Source organism: Canis lupus, chromosome 24 (assembly GCF_048164855.1).
Source record: "Canis lupus baileyi chromosome 24, mCanLup2.hap1, whole genome shotgun sequence".
NCBI classification, from domain to species: Eukaryota; Metazoa; Chordata; class Mammalia; order Carnivora; family Canidae; genus Canis; species Canis lupus.
Genome location: NC_132861.1, coordinates 46,920,996 through 46,938,109, shown reverse-complemented (window position 1 = coordinate 46,938,109; position 17,114 = coordinate 46,920,996). Strand labels below are relative to the sequence as shown.

The 17,114-nt window shown below is 43.9% G+C and overlaps 1 protein-coding gene across 1 annotated transcript in view; it reads right to left on the bottom strand.

Annotated features, from left to right (window-relative positions):
* Nucleotides 1-2,116, bottom strand: part of LOC140616221 (UDP-glucuronosyltransferase 1A1-like) — a 45,878-nt gene extending 43,762 nt beyond the window's left edge. Inside the window, exon 1 of the mRNA XM_072796753.1 lies at nucleotides 1,137-2,116. Within this exon, the coding sequence (XP_072652854.1) occupies nucleotides 1,137-1,985 (849 nt within the window). The 5' untranslated portion in view covers nucleotides 1,986-2,116. The remainder of the gene's footprint in view (nucleotides 1-1,136) is intronic.
* Nucleotides 2,117-17,114: the final 14,998 nt, after the last annotated feature.

Sequence of the window (17,114 nt, the reverse complement as noted above, 5' to 3'; positions counted from 1 at the left end):
TAATTTCCAAAGGAACTCTGGGCTCTCTTCCCATATGTCAGGAAGGCATCTAAAACCATTTGCCTTAGTTCAGAGGTCAACATACTTTTTCTGTAAAGGGTCAGGTAGTGAGTCACATACATCTCCATCCCGTATTCTTTGTGGTTGCTGTTTTTAACATTCCTTTAAAAATATAAAAACCAGGGGGATCCCTGGATGGCTCAGTGGTTTAATGCCTGCCTTTGGCCCAGGGCCTGATCCTGGAGACCAGGGATCGAGTCCCACATCAGGCTCCCTGCATGGAACCTGCTTCTCCCTCTGTCTATGTCTCTGTCTCTGTCTCTCTCTGTGTGCATGTCTCTCATAAATAAAAAAATAAAATCTTTTAAAAAAAACTTAAAAAAAAAATAAAATAAATAAAAACCATTCTTAGCTCTGGGCAGATTTGGTCCACTGGCTATTGTTTGCTGATCTCTGGTTCAGGACCCCGGGAAAAAGCATGGTACCTAAGTGGGAGAATGGGTTTCCACCTGGACTGTCCTTACAGCTCTGTGTCCTCCTAGTCAAGCCCTCACCTGTTTCCTCAATGGGTGGGTGTAGGATTAGATTGGAAATTTCCAAGGCTCCTTCTATGCTCCATGACTGTCCTCAGATGACCCAGCTAAAGGTACCTCCTCTTGTTGTCAGGCATACACCCTGTCTTCCCCCAAAGCCTCAGCTTCATTCAGAACCTCAGCCTTGGGGCACCTGGGTGGCTCAGTGGTTGAGTACCTGCCTTTGGTTCAGGTCGTGATCTTGGGTTCCTGGGATTGAGTCCCATATCAGGCTTCCCTAGGGAGCCTGCTTCTCCCTCTGCCTGTGTCTCTGCCTCCTCTCAGTGTCTCTCATGAATGAATGAATGAATGAATAAATAAATAAATAAATAAATAAATAAATAAATAAATAAAATCTTTAAAAAGAAGAAAAGAAAAAGAACCTCGACCTCATACCCCCACCACGCCCCTCTACTCTGATCCTGGCATCTCCTCATTGAGGAAGCCCTCCCAAGTGAGAGTTGGCTCAAAGAGCCAAGTGATGAGAGAAGACTGAGCACATCAGAATAATATCTGCCCATGAAGAAACAGAGCAACCAAAAAAAAAAAAAAAAAACCACTAACCTGAGGCAGGACTCCCTTCATCTTGCAGTTGGTCCCTCCAATGAAAACCATGTTGGGCATGACTGGTCTGGGATACTCAAACACAAAGTCATATCTTAACAGCCAAATGGAGCCGTTCCGATACAAGGTGGGTAAGTGCACATCTCTCTTGAGGATATTGGATGCAAGGTCTTCGTACTTTGAATACAGACAGTAGAACAGGTAGGTCTCCAGGTAATTAACGAGGTAGTTGCCCACCCGTTGGGGAAATGTCATCTTGTCTGAGAACTGAGTATAGCACCTGGGAATGTAGGACACAGGGTTTGGGCTCCTGCTGATAGTATGCTCCAGGGAGCATGGGAAGCCCCTGAAGAGGTACACGGAGGGCAGGCCCAGGTACTCGGCCAGGATCACCCCACAGGGCAGAGCTGGGTCTGTGAAAAGGGCATCGAACTTGCTCTGCCTGAGGACACTGAGCGTGGCCGAGTCCTCCAGAAGGCTCTGGCAGTTGGTGAAGTACATGTCAATAACAATCATGCTATTTCTGTACTCCATCTGAGCAGCGTTCAGGAGCCATCTCTCAGCAAAGTGATTCTTTCCAAAAGAGCGGTAGCGGTTCTCCAACTCTTCCTGGCCAAATGGCACTGAGTAGATTTGTCTCGTGTAGTGTTTGGATTCCTTCAGAAGCAAATTGACTTCTGGCACCAGCACCACAATGTCATGCCCCTTCTCACTGAGGAGCTCAACTATGTTCTCCATACTGAGCCAGTGGCTTCCGTCCTGAGGGACCACCAGAAGCTTGTCACCTACAGCCTCCCCCCAGAGCATTAGGAAGAACACCTTTTGAAACAAATGAAGGAGGCGAGCCATCTGGGGGAGAGGACAGGTAGCCGCGAGAATCAACAGTTTCTCTCTCTAAATAATTCTCGGGACTCCTGGCTATTTTCCCTAAACTAACTAGTTCTCTTCACAGCCCCTGCCTACCTCACCTTGCTCTGAATTTTGCCCTTTGTTTTAAAAGAACCTAAATTAATATTTAACCATTTTTATACACATAGCCATCTCGAGCCAATGAGGTCCCTTATCAGCTTTCGGCTGAGCTTTTGGGTTTATCTTTCTCTTTTTCTCCACCGTTCTGTCTCTCCACCCCAAACTCAGTCACATTTTGAGGACAGCTTGGGAGGCCCCTGGAGGCTGGCGGCAGTCCCCTGCCCTGAGCTTCCTGGATCCCCTGCATGGTCACGATGCCCGCAGACGAATAGCTCTTAGCACGTCGCCACTTCCTCGACGTATCTCAGAAAGCATGTGTCAACAGATGCCAAATTCAAGACTTGAAACAACACGATGGAGCTGGCGACTCCACACTCCGGTGATCTGGTTACCACAGCGATAGCTGGATTAAAAGGTGGGCAGCATGAAGCTGAAGGGGCAGAGGGGAGTCCGATCTAGCTCCCCGCTTCTCTTGGGTCAACCACTGTTACTGGGAGTTTCCTGTTCCATCAGAAGCCAGACTCTAATCCTGAAGATAGTCACTCTAACACCAAATTCCCACATTGACTGTAATTAAAAGCAAAGATTCTGGAGTCAGCCTAGCCCTTCCAAGCTGTGCAACCCCCACCGCTCTCTACCTGAACTCCCCATCCCTCAAACAGGGGTCGCGTCTGTACCTCCCCCTGCCCGGGGTGGGAGGGGAGGGTGTGAGATTAGTGAGTCAATCTGTAACCTGTGGGTGCCCAGGATAGGTCCCACCGAGAGGCTCCCTCTGGCTGTCATCAGGCAGCCGGGATCTATATGCTACAGACTAAGAGGCACCCTGGTGATTGGAAAGTAGCCCCTAAGAAGTCTCAACAAGTGAAAGAACCAATTCTGCACTGTAAACACAAGAGTATAGGAGGAATAAAGTGCGAGAGAAGAGGAGGTGGAAAAATCAAAAGGGAAGGAAATGTAGAAACATCAAACAATGCGAAGGCTTCAGATGCCAAAGCATTTAACGGTAGCAACTGACCAGCCTGTACCCAGAACAAAAAGGAGGCTCTAACATCAGGACCTCTGACACCTACAGAACACTTTCTGGTTTGCAGAACAGTTTCCCATTGTCTCGGTCCTAGGGTCTCTGCAACAAAGTATCACACAGTGGCTGGCCCAACAAGGGAAATTTCTTCCCATAGTTCTGGAGGCCAGAGTCTGAGGCCAAGACATCAGCAGAGTTGAATCATTCTGGAGGTTCTGAGGCAGCATCTGTTCCTCTCTCCTAGCTTCTGGTGGTTTGCCGGTGATCTTTGGCATTACAGGGGGTAGACAGGCATCACTTCAGCTCTACCTTCACGTTCACCCTTCGCCCTGTGTATGTCTTTCCAGGGACACGAGTTAACCCATAGCACCCATCTATCATCTCACCTAATTCAAACCCCAAAGTACAGGTCTGATTATCCTTGCACGGGGAGAAACTGAGCTTGCCACCTATGGAAAGGGCATTTTTAGGGAACTTCCGCAGCTCAAAAGGAAGTACAGAATTGGCCCCTTCTAGATCCGCCATTCCCAAACCTTTACCGTCTCAGGCCTCCTTAACACTCTTAGCAATGATAGAAGACCCTAGAAAACTTTTGTTTGTGTGGGTCATGTCTACTCAGATGAACCGTTTTAGAAACTGAAATCAACACATATAAAAAGGAACTTCCTCATACATTTACGGTAACAAGACTAAACCCAAGACAAGTTAACATGACTGACAACTTTAGGGAAAAAGTACTATATTTCCCCAAACAAACAAAAAATTAGTCGGAGGCAGAACACTGTTTTACACGTTCTGCAAGCAAGCCCCTTTAATGTCTGACTTTGTCCATGACGGAGGGACTCTGCTACCCACCTCCGCACTATGCCTTTGCAATACCATGTGTCACGGTGCCTTTGGAAGACTCCACAGTACCATGGTGAGAAGATGAAGTAGAAAAAGCAAGTAACATCTCAGCAGTATTATGAAATCGTTTGACTTCAGGGATCCCCTGAAAGGCCCTCAGGAATCCCCCCATTTCTACACTTTGAGAATCACTGTTCTAGATCAGGGGATTTTTTTTTCAAAGGCAATTGTGCCAGTGAGCGCCCAGATAGAAGACTAAACAAATGGGCCTGGAGTCCCCTTCCAGCCCTGCCACCTGTCAGCCTGGGACATGACCCATCTCCTGACTCTCAGGTTACTCAACTGAGATCCAGAGAGAAGATCATGTTTCTCCTGCCTGATATACCACATGATTGAGGGAGGTCCAAGAGGGTGATAGATGTGGATATGGGGCTGTGCAAGTGAAAGGTGGTTCCTGGCTAGAACAGACTCGCCCACAGCTAGTCACGCACAACTGAACTGTCACACAAGGTCTTGTCATAACCCATGCCCAATGACTCTGGAGGCATGCTGGGATCTTGGAAAGCAGGAGGAGCCTGAGGAGTGGCATGGAAGGGATTATCTCAAGCACAGGGCTGGCCCCGGGAATTTGCAGCCAAGATGCAAATTCATTGCAACCTCCTACAGGGAGGGACACCAGCAGGATTTCCATTCACAATGATCAGAGCCAAGAGGAGGGCAGCATTCTGGTTTGAGTCCATTTAGATCACAATAAGACCCCAAGATGGTTACAAAGTGAGCACAGAGCAGGTCCATCCCTCCAGGGCAGGGATGAATTAAACAGGTCCTTTCTAAGAGCAGTACATGGGGAGGCAGAAAGACTTACACAAATATGTAGACATAGGAGAAGCCAGGTGTGCTATAAACTTCAACTGCTTCACACCAGACCCCCATTCTGCTGAGGACCTTGGCCTGGGCTCTTCCTAGCAAAGTCTTGCTCTGGTCTTTGTGTTGTTAAACAAGAAGCCTGGGAGAAGCACATGACTTCCAGGGGATGGGGGGAGCGGGTGGTCCATTCTCATTCCTAGCAGGCCCACAATACATTGGGGAAAGGAGATGAAGGAAAGGAACTAACCTCACTTTGCAAAACATCACTAGAGAGATGTCTTGCAAATTAAGAGAGCTTTAGAAAACATTTCTAGGGGATCCCTGGGTGGCTCAGCAGTTTAGCGCCTGCCTTCGGCCCAGGGCATGATCCTGGCTCCCTGCATGGAGCCTGCTTCTCCTTCTGTCTCTCTCTCTCTCTGTCTGTCTGTCTGTCTGTGTGTGTGTGTGTGTGTGTGTGTCTCATGAATAAATAAAATCTTAAAAAAAAAAAAAAGAAAACATTTCTAATCCTCCTTCTGAGATTGGGCTATTTGGGCTATTCCTAAGAATGGTGTGTGTGTGTGTGTGTGTGTGTGTGTGTGTGTGTGTGTGTGTGAATCCAGTGGGTCTGTCAGTCCCAGTGGTTGCAGAGATCCTAAACATAAGCTGTTAGGACCTGCCCTGGGCATGTGGAGCTTGACCTGTCTTCAGGCATCATGAAGAGTCTGGGCAAAGGCCAGTCTCTTCTCGGGGATTCCTGCAGACCCCCTTGGGACATGGCCATGTATTAGTGGGGAGAAGGAGGTAGATCCTGGGATTTCCCAAAAAGTCAGTGGAGGACACCTGGCATTTTGCATAGAGGGGGAATCATAGGTGTGCATGGAGGTGATGACATAATAGGAGCAGGAGGTGTTTAGAAAGGTTGGCCCTCCAATCACCCACAACCTATGATAACGGAGCCTGGACCTACAAGATTTAAAAGCATCTGAAAAGTGCTTGGGACCTGAATAAAGGACATTTGTTAAATGCAGAGTACAAAAAATGGCACAATCAAATTAATAAATGTTTTATTAAATAACTACACAAATATGTCTATGTCTGAATGGTCCGCTATGGTTCAGCTCATCAAGTGATGCAACGGCGTATGTAATGTGGGATCCTGGGGCAGTTTAATCCATTGGGTAGGCTGCAGAAATCAGTGCTCTGTGCTCTGTGCTCTGGGCCCAGGTCCTAGTGCAAGTCCAACATGGTCAAGTCTGGATCATCCATGGCTGGGACATGGCAGTCCAGAGAAGGATGGCTTACCTGGCCAGACATCCCCAATGGGCACTTGTCCTACTGTAAGGACTGTGTCTATCCCCACTCAGGGAGGTTTGCATTGACATGGGTGGTGGTTCCAGAAGCCTGGAGCAGTGAGGAGTGTCATGGCCACTAGCCATGACAAAGGGACTACTTAAAGGACATAGTCAATAAGATTTACTAGAGTAAAGAGACCCACAAACACAGGGTAAAGGGGGAAGAACATGCCCGGGTTCCAAACATTAAAGACCTTGCGCTATGAGGCTTCGTGTCTCACCTGCTCCTCTGCTTGGCACACCCTTCCCCAACTTCACCCAAGATTACTCCTCCTCAGCCTGCAAGTCTGCTATTATCAGTTCTCCTTAAACTCTTTCCTTGGGATGCCTGGGTGGCTCAGTGATTGAGCATCTGCCTTTGACTCAGGTTGTGATGCTGGGGTCCTGGGGTTGAGTCCCAAATTTGCCTCCATGGAGCCTCCTTCTCCCTCTGCCTGTGTCTCTGCCTCTCTCTCTCTCTCTCTCTCTCTCTGTCTGTCTCTCATGAATAAATAAATAAATAAATAAACCCTTTACTTTTGGGGGTACCTGGGTGGTGCAGTTGGTTGAGCATCCAACTCTTGATTTCAGCTCTGGTCAAGATCTCAGGGTCATGAGGCCTCAGGATCAGGCTTTATGCTCAGTGGGGAGTCTGCTTGAAAGTCTCTCTCTCTCTCTCTCTCTCTCTCCCTTTGCCTCTCCCACTCATCCTAACTCTTTCTCTCTCTCTCTTTCTCTAAAGTAAATAAATAAATCCTTAAAAAAAAACCTTCCTTTTCCTTCAAAGTATGTTTCATGATTTGTAATTGATGAACATCTGCCTCCCCTACTGGACAGCAAGGCTCACACACAGTTATTTGTTCAATGACAGACCTTTTGTGATAGTTAAATAATCAAAAAAGAAGGAAGGAGGCACCTGCCTGTTTGTCTGTAACAACACAAAGCAAACAAATGCCATGTCCACTGAGTGATTAGAAACCATGTGATGTAAGTCAAGATCACCCTCAGTAAATTTCCCTGCATCTAATATTCCCTAGAGACCAGGGGCATGATGTTCTCTGAGAAGTTTCAAGTCTACACAGGGAGGCAGTCGAGCAAGGTTAGGCACCTGGGCTCCAACATCAGAAGGTCCGGGCTCAGGTTCGTGTGTACCTGAATGTTCACAGCAGCATTGCTCATCATGGCCATCAAATAGAAACAACCCAAATGTCCAGACACTGATGAATGAGCAAAATGTGAGGTCCATACAAGGGAATAGTATTCGGCCATAAAAAGAAACGAAGTACTGCTTTTGTGCTATAAAACAGATGAATCTTGAAAACAAAGTGAAAGAAGCCAATCACAGAGGTCCACATACTGGGTGATTCTGTTTCCATGAAATGTTCAGAATAGGCAAATCCATGAAGACAGAAGGCAGGTGAGTGGTTTCTAGGGGCTGGAGGGATGGCAGTGACTGCCAGTGGGCAGGGGCTTTCATTTGAGGGCAACGAAATGGCCTGGAATGAATGATGATGGTTGCTCATACCTTGAAAATACTAAAGACCACCTAACTGCACCTTTTTTAAACTCACAAACTTTATGATACATGAATTGTATCTCAATTAAAAGAGAAAAAGAACATCTGTCTGTGTTCAAGTCCTGGCTTCCTTGCATTTTAGAGATGTGACCATGGGCAGGCCTCTTAACCTCTCTCTGCCTCAGTTTCATTATCTGTGTGTGGAATGGGGCTGCTAGTAATATTAACATTCCTTAGCTTTTGGTATATTTAATTTGCAAACTCTCCCTAAGGGGATAGTCCACCCATCAGAGGGTTAAGTTAATTCATGAAAGCCTCCCAACAAGAGGGGATTATTGATATCTGATCACGTGCCTAATATCATGGAGGTTGGAAATGATCTGTGCCCCAGCCAATTATGGCTATCACCAATTCTTTACCGCATCCCATGCACTGTTGCATTTAGTCTGGAAAAGAGCTCTGCGTGGTGGTACTACGTTATCCCTATTTCACCCACTTAGGAACTCCGGTTGCTGCTACGTGAAAGAGCTGGTGTGTTTATGAACCCAGGCTGGGATGGCTCCAGAGCTCATGCTCAAACCCTATAATATACGTCCTCCAAGTCCTCCGGCGTCTAAACCAGGACTGGAGGTTCAGCTTTACTGCTTCCTTATTAACCCCCCACAGCCTCCAGGCATGAGCCGGCCCGTGCACATCCTTCCTTTCGGAGCCCTGGTGGCAGGGCTCAAGGTGAGGAGATGACACAGAGAGGAAAGACATGGGTGGGAAAGAAGATGGAGAAGAGGAACAGAATAGAGAGGAAAAGTAAAAAGGGTGGAGGAGATGGCAAAGGAGAAATGTTATGCAGAGGGATTTTCTGAAATCTAGAGTCGGTTCTATGCGCTTATCAGCTGAGATCATCTTGCTCCTCATGGTCTAGATGACACACCCTGCCAAGAGTCCCAGGCTCTCCCCCTAAACTTCTGACTCCTGAGTGAAGCTCTTGCTGATTCCTGGTCTTCTCTTCTCTGTCTTCCAGATATCCTTTTATTTCAAATCAAACAAAGGACCCAGCCCCTTGATGCCACCCCCAAAGCAATTCTCAATGCCAGGCTGTTTCTCAAAGCAAAACTTTCATGAAGGTCAAGGGTCCCTAAGGAGGGAGCTGTATCAATGCAGCACAGAGATAACAACTTACAAGCACAGGTAGACTCTCTTGTTCCTAAAAGTCCTCCCAGCCACTGGCAATTTCTCACTTACCAGGTGGCTCCCCAAGGTGACCAATCTGCTCTGCCCTCCTCCCTCACAATGGGAGGCCTCGAAGAGTAGATGCGAATTTTTGGAAAGCGGTTTGACAGAAACATAAAACACAGGCCAGCATTTCCACCTGTTCTGTCCTGCAAGGTGCTTTGTGCTCCTAACAGGAGGGTAAAATCCACAGGCTAAGGAGTCTGACTCGGGACGCCTGCCTTTCTTCCTCTTTCAACAATCTCCCAAGGCCTCGATCCTTCAGCACCAGCACCGAGGGACAGGGCAACGGAAAAGCCAGATGTGGTTCCTGCCCTCGTGGAGCTGATAGCACACAGGAGTATAACAGACACCACACAGTGTTGTTGAAGACTTCATTAATTGCCATTGTGGTAAGTGCTGGAAGGAAAGGTGATAGCAGGCCTGAGGCCCGGCGGAACGTGGTGGGTGAGAGACCAGAAGCACGCAGTGTGGCTGGAACAGGAACAGGGGAAAAGACGCAATGGAGGGGTGGGCGGAGGCTAGATGGCACAAAGCTTCGTCAACTGTGCCAACCATGCCCTGGGGGCCCAAGTCCAAACCAAAAGATCATTGGCTCACACTTGTCCAGTCTGACCCAGGCTTGGTCACCCGGTCTTGGGTCCCTCAGGACCGCCAGGAAGCCTAAGCAGACACACGACAATGTGACTCTCCACTCGAAGAGCCAGGTACCTTCCGGCATGATGCAATACGAAGTACACCGCACTGTGGATGAAGTGTGCCTGTCAAACAGTGGAACCTGGATCCGTCAAACCCACACCGCCTTCCAGTTTCCAAGAACAGCTTCCACACTGCCGCCAGAGAGCAATGACACAGACTGGAAGAGGGAGTATCCTCCAGGACACCTGACCCAGTTAACTACAAAAAGGTACAGCCGTTATGAAAGGGGAGGGAACTGTTACAGATTAATGGAGTGTTAGAAGAAATGATGCAACATGGGAAGCGTGTTTGTATTCTGTTCAAACAAACCAGCTGCTGAAAGACATCATTTCCCTTTTTAAGAAAATTGTGGTCAAATTCACATGACATGAAATTCATCATAATCATTTTGAAGCATACAATTTGGTAGCATTTAGTTCAGCCACAGCGCCATGTAACCATCACCACTGTCTAGTTCCAGGACGTTTTCATCGCCCTAAAGGAAATCTGTTCCCCATTAAGCAGCCATTCCCCATTTCCCCCTCTCCTGAGCCTTTGGCGACCCTTCATCTGTGTTCTATCTGTGGGCTTGTCTATTCTGGGTACTTCACCAAAATGGAATCACAGCACATATGGCCCTTCGTGTCTGGGTTCCTTCACTGAGCGTTGCATTTTCAGTGTTTATTCATATTACATACCAGATATCAGGTCTTCATCCACTCTTACAGCTGAGTGATATTCCACTATATGAATAGACAGCATTATGTTTATCCATTCACCACTCAAAAGACATTTGGGTTGTTTCTGCCTTTTGACTATTATGAACAGTGCTGCTACGAACATGCCTATAGAAGCTTTGGTATCAGTACCTGTTTTCAATTCTTTAGATACATACCTGGGAGCAGAATTGCTGGGTCATACGGTAGTTCTATGTTTAACTTTTGGAGGAACTACCAAACTGTTTTCTACAGGAGCTACATCGTTTTATGTTCCCACCAACAATGGATGAGGGTTCTAGCTTCTCCACATTCTTGTCAATTCTTATTCCACCCCCCCCCCCTTTTTTTTAAATATATTCATATCAGGCATGAATTTGTATCTCATTGCGATATTGATTTGCATTTCTCTAGTACCTAATGATGAGCATCTTTTCCTGTACTTTTTGGCCATTCATACATCCTCTTTGGAAAAATGTCTATATTCCAAGTCTTTGTCTGTTTTTATGCTCATTAGAGTTCTTTACCTATTTTGGATACCAGAATCTTATCAAATATGTGACTTGTGAATATTTTCTCCCATTCTATGGGTCGTCTTTTCATGCTCTTAATTGTGTATGCATAAAAGTCATTCATCTTGGTAAAGTCCAGTTTATCAATTTCCTTGTCTGTTTCTTGTACTTTTGGTGTTATACTTAAGAAACCATTGCCAAATGTAAGGTCATGAAGATTTAGTTCAATATTTCCTTCTAAAAGTTTAATAGTTTTACCTTTTATATTTAGGTTTTTGATCCATTTTAATTTTTATATATGGTGTCAGGTGAGGGTTGAAATTCATTTCTTTGTATGTGGATATCCAGCTGTCTCAGCACCATTTGTTGAAGAGACTACTCTTCCACTGCTGCACAATTTTGACATTTTGTCAAAATCAATTGGCCACAGATGTATAGGTTTATTTCTAAATTTGTAACTCTATTCCATTTATCTGTATTTAAAAGATACAGAGATAACTGGGGAAATTTAATAAATAGTCTAGAAATTAGATAACGTTAAAGAATTATTGATTTTGTTACGTGTGATCAATATACTGCAGCTATGTAATAACAAGTTTTCCTTATTTTTTATATTTAGTGAAGTCTGGGGATGGAATGACACGTCAAGAACTTCCTTTAAAAAATAACAGTCAAGGAGGGATTCCTGGGTGGCTGAGTTGGTTAAGTATCCAACTCTTGATTTCAGCTCAGGTTGTGATCTAAGGATGATGAGCTGGAGCCCTGCATTGGGCTCCACACTCAGTAGGGAGTCTGCTTGAGATTCTCTCTCTCCCTCTGCCCTTCTCCCCCCACCCTGTTCTCTATCTCTCAAATAAATAAATCTTTAAAAAATAAAACAAAAATTTAATTTAAAAAGTAAAGAAGTCAAAAAATTTAAGAAAGAGACAATGGGATAGATGAATTAGTACAGCAAAATACTTAAAATATTGAAAATTATTTAACCTAGGGATCAATATATGGGTGTTAATTATTCTACAGTCTCTCCTTTTGTGCATGTTTGAAGACTTTGATAATAAAAAGTTGAAATAAATAATCTTAGTGAGAGGTGCTGGGTTTCCCCACTAACAGATACATTTGAATTTGAATTTGACTTTTGGGATGAAGCCAGAAGCTGAGAGAAACGAAGAAGCATGCATAAACTCTTCCTGTTTCCATTTCTCCAGAGCTAGAGCAACTGCCCTGAATTGTATAGACTCAGACTGAATTCTTTCTAGCTGGACCCAGTAATCAATTCTGTTAGAACTCACTAAAAATTGAAAAATTCTGGAAATGATTTTTTTTTCCCCACTAAAACTACTTTAGTGTTTTCCTGAATGATAATCTGCCATCCATGTGAAAGCATTTAATTACATCCCTGAATATAACTCCCCTGGACAGGTTAAAGGAGATTTTGTTGTAGGAGACTCTTAGGAAAATCTCCCTCATGGCACTTGAGACACAGGACTACAAACACACACATGCACACACTAAAATGCACATGAGCAAAACACACTATTATCAGGCTATGTTTTCTTCTATCAGACAGATGAGATTCAGACTATGACTCCTGTTCTCAAGCACGGTACAACAAACTATGTGCTTTTTCCAAGAGACATCCTGCCCATCTGAAACAAGGCAGGAGAAATATGCAATGTCCATAGGTCTTTTGATGAAAATGTACTTTTGCAGTTATGCTGTATCCAATGTTTTTTGTTAAGGGGGTCTATTTAATTTCAGAATTCCTCTTTAGGATCAGAATTCCTCATAAATAATTATGCTTACTTTGGGACACCTGGCTGGCTCTGTCAGGAAAGCATGTGACTCTTTTTTTTTTTTTTTTTTTTTTTTTTTTAGCATGTGACTCGATCTCAGGGTCATGGGTTCAAAATCCACATTGGGTATAAAGAAAGAATATACTTACTTTAAAATTATATTTATAAATATATGTTGCAAAAATAGAAGCACATTTATAAATATATAACCTTTTACATATATTAAAGACTTTCATACATATACACCCTTTAATAGATATATAAAACCATAAAATTTTAAAATATTTGAAGATATGAATAACCAAACATACAAAACTGTATATGGTTCAATATATTTTACGGATCTCTATATAGTAGGTAGCTATGAAATCATATATGGCTTTACACATCTCTAAAATCCTCTGAGTGATCCAGTATAGACTGGTTTGGGAAGCATTTGGGATCTTACCCCAGGGTAGAGGGGAAGGGTGCAGGTGGTAAACAGGTGGTGCTTGGCACTTTCACTGATACAGAGCAAACAGGGAGGCTCAGCCTCTCAGAATCCTGCAACTTGATCTCCTTGCCATCAAGAGAACCACAGCCTGTTCTTACCAAGAGCAGAAAGCCAAGCCTAATGTTGACAGGCCTAAAGAGCATGATTTCCCTTTCCCATTGGTGGCTGACAAGTCACTTATATACCAACCATCTGCTGAGAATGTGTAGGGTTGAGAGCATAGGACTAGACTTTAGGGGCCAATAAGGATCCAGGGTATATGGTGTGCCTTTGCCTCTTCAACTCAACTTTGCTGTGAATCTAAAACTTCTCCTAAAAATGAAATAGATTAAGGGAAAAACAAAAAGATGGAGGCTCAACCCTGGCCTCCAGGAGAGCTCTTCCAGCAGAGAAGACAGATAGGCAAATGATGCCAGACAGGATGAGGGTGGCACTGCTCTGCCAGCTGGCTTACTAACAACTGCCTAAGGAGCCATGGCAGCAGGATTTAGAGCCGCCTGCAGCCCCATTACCGTACAACAGCCACAAACAGGTGCCTCTGAGCAGCCTTTACCTGGCTTCTACCAGCCTGAGTGTATCAGCAGCAATTCCAAGTTAATATGAGCTCAACTCAGGACACCACTGACACCCCTGTGCTCAGACTCCCTCTGCTTCTAGGCCCAGGTACCTGACAGCCACTCTAAAGAAAGGTTAGCTCTTACTTCTTCCCACCTCTCCAAGGCTACTGTGTGCCCCAGTTCTGATCTAGCCTGAAGAGGGGCCGGGCTGGGCTGAAACTGAGTGTTCAAGGGGCCACTGGCCTATGTCCAAGAGACCATAAAAGGGCAAGGCAGGCCTATCTGTAAGGTCAGACACTCCTTCCACTTTTCCAGATAGGCTTCCTGTTGCAGCTCTGAATCATCTCGTCTCTGGAGCCCTCCCAGATTTCCCTGGCCATGGGGTTCCATGTTCCCCTTTCTGTGCACATCCACGCACTGTATGGGCACTTCCACTTCCCGACTCTGTGCCCTGGACCAGAGCTCCTCTGGCCCTCCCAGCTGTAGCACAGACCTAGTTCCATTGCATCCCCAATGCAAGTCTGTCTGGAAAATGTCAGCGTAGGATCATCACACTGCAACATCTCTTAGTAACATGCCTGATAGCTTCCCAACAAAGTCTATGGAAACGAGTGTCTTTTCAGGAAGAAAGAAAAGCCTTTTGTTTTCTACCTTCAGGAAGCACTAGTTGAAGCACTGCTGGGATGTGCAGCAGACAGAAAGCCCAATGATGTGACCCAGGAAATGTCCCATCCTTTTGGAGTGAGGGACAAGGTCTCTGTCCCTGCCCCCAGGGAAAAGCCAGAAGTAAAAAACCAAAGAGAAGGGGAGTCAAATGAGCCAGTCAAAGACCCCATTAACCACAAGGGTTCAGGGACATGTGCAAATCCTAAAATAGGGGTACCTGGGAGTCAAGAGCATTACAAAATTATCCTACTTCCATGTATTTGTTATTGATGGAAAGATGTATGAATGGGGATGTTGCAACCCCAATTGTATTAGGAGAAACATGACCTCTGCATCCAATCACAGTACTTTTCTTTAAAAATAACTGCAAACACAAGGACGCCTGGGTGGCTCAGTGGTTAAGCGCCTGCCTTGGGCCCAGGGCATGATCCCAGGATTTGGGATCAAGTCCTGCATCAGGCTCCCTGCATGGAGCCTGTGTCTCTGCCTCTCTCTCTGTGTGTCTCTCATGAATAAATAAATAAAATCTTAAAAAAAAAAAAACTGCGAACACCAGTCATGATCCCACAGCTGATCAGAAGCACTTCGGTTACCTCTTGAGTGCTCTAAATTCAAATTCAGTAACCCTGCTTTGTATCAGTAGCATTCATTTACTAATAAATTTTCATGACCTGGTGGTGCAATGACTTTTTTCAGGGATAATAAAGTATTACCATTTATCTAAAACTTATGTTTTCTTATCAGATCCCCCTTCTTCAGTCATCGCATTTCTGACTTTTCCCCGAAGGAGCCCAGAAATCTTGTTCTCCACTTCCAAAGGGATAGAAAAATCTGAGCAACCTATTTTTGTATGGCTCATGAGCTAAGAATGGATTTTATATTTTTAAAGAGCAGTAAACAAACAAGCCAACAAACAGACAAACAGTTTACAAGACACAGATGGAATATGATGCTACAAAGTCTAAAATATTTACCTTCATGCCCTTTACAAAAAAGTTTACCACTGAGGGGGGTACTTGACGGGATGAGCACTGGGTGATATGCTATATGTTGGCAAACTGAACTCCAATAAAAAAATAAAATAAATTTTAGGGGATCCCTGGGTGGTGCAGCAGTTTGGCGCCTGCCTTTGGCCCAGGGCGCGATCCGGGAGACCCGGGATCAAATCCCATGTCGGGCTCCCGGTGCATGGAGCCTGCTTCTCCCTCTGCCTATGTCTCTGCCTCTCTCTCTCTCTCTCTCTCTGTGTGACTATCATAAATTTAAAAATAAAAAAATTAAAAATTAAAAAAATAAATAAATAAAATAAATTTTTTAAAAAGTTTACCAATCTCTGATGCAACATCTTTAATTTACACAAATTAACATGATCCCTATTATAACACTTAAATTCACTCTTAATGTATGGATGATGAAATTGCTTAATGATTATTTTGCCCCCCCCCCCAAATTTCTTGAGGTAAATGTCATGCATTACATAAGTCTGCATATCCTACAGGTCAACAGATACCTTCATTCTCATTTGCCTGCAGTCATGCTAAATAAACCCATCATTATCATCTTAGTTTTCATATATGTATGTGTGTGTGTGTGTGTGTGTGTGTAATCTGAGCACAATTTCTCCAGCTATGTGAAAATTCTGGTGCCTGTGGTATGCAAGACAAGGTGAGCAGAGTCCCCTTACAAAATGCTGTCTTTCCAGAAGTGGTTCAGGCTGTGGGTAGTCTGAGTTACATACACAGCATGCCCACAGTACAGATTCATGGAGGGCATGGTCCAATCCTAGCCACTGTTTAGTTCAACAGGGAAAATCAGGTTCCCACTATATGGGAAAATATGACTTTTACAATTTGCTGAGCCTTCAATAGCCAGATCAGTAGATAAAATGCACAATACGTCCCTAATAAAATAATTAACCATAAGATATTTCATCTGGATTTAGTTGCAATGTATTCACAAGGAATCTTACTCTTGTATTTGTCAAGACCTTGTCAATTGTAGGGACTGAATCCCAAATCAAACTGGCCAGACCAACTATTTAACATTATTCAGGAACTATCAAATAATTGTTCTGAACTAATTGTTCAACAATGTTTTGAAGGTACATGCTCCAATAAAGCAAAATAAGAAGCATGAATACGGGGAAGGATTACTACAGGCAGATGATATTGTATACCTAAGAGTCTTAGAAACTAAGAAGAGAAATTAAGAATGTGGTTAGATAGAAGATAAATGTGCAAAAACCAAAGCTATACATTACTTTATACTAAAAATTACTAAAAATTTTTATGCTAAAAATTGATTACTAAAAATCACTTCAAAATAGCAATGAAAAAATGCCCTATTCACAATAGTTTCAAAAATAGTAATATGCCTAGGAATAAACGTTACAAGAAAAGTGAAAGGCATATAAAGTAAACTGCAAACTTTTATTAATACAAATAAAGTAAGATCTGAATAAAGACAAATATTACAACTCTAAGTAGGAAAACATCAAAGCAAAAAGATGTCAATCTTTCTCAAATTAACAAAGACCTTTTTGTCATATAAACACAACCCTATTATTTTTGAAACTAGACAAAGGAATTTGCAATTTTGTGAAAGAGAAGCAAAAACAAGAATCACCAAGAAAATATAGAAAAAAATAGTGACTATGGGGATTTCCTTATTATATATTAAAACAGACTATAGAGCTACTACAATAAAAATATGATACTGCCACATGAGTAAATAAATAAATTGATAGAACAAAACTGAGAGTTCAAAAGTAGAGTTCAAAAAAGTAAATAAGGGCAGCCCCGGTG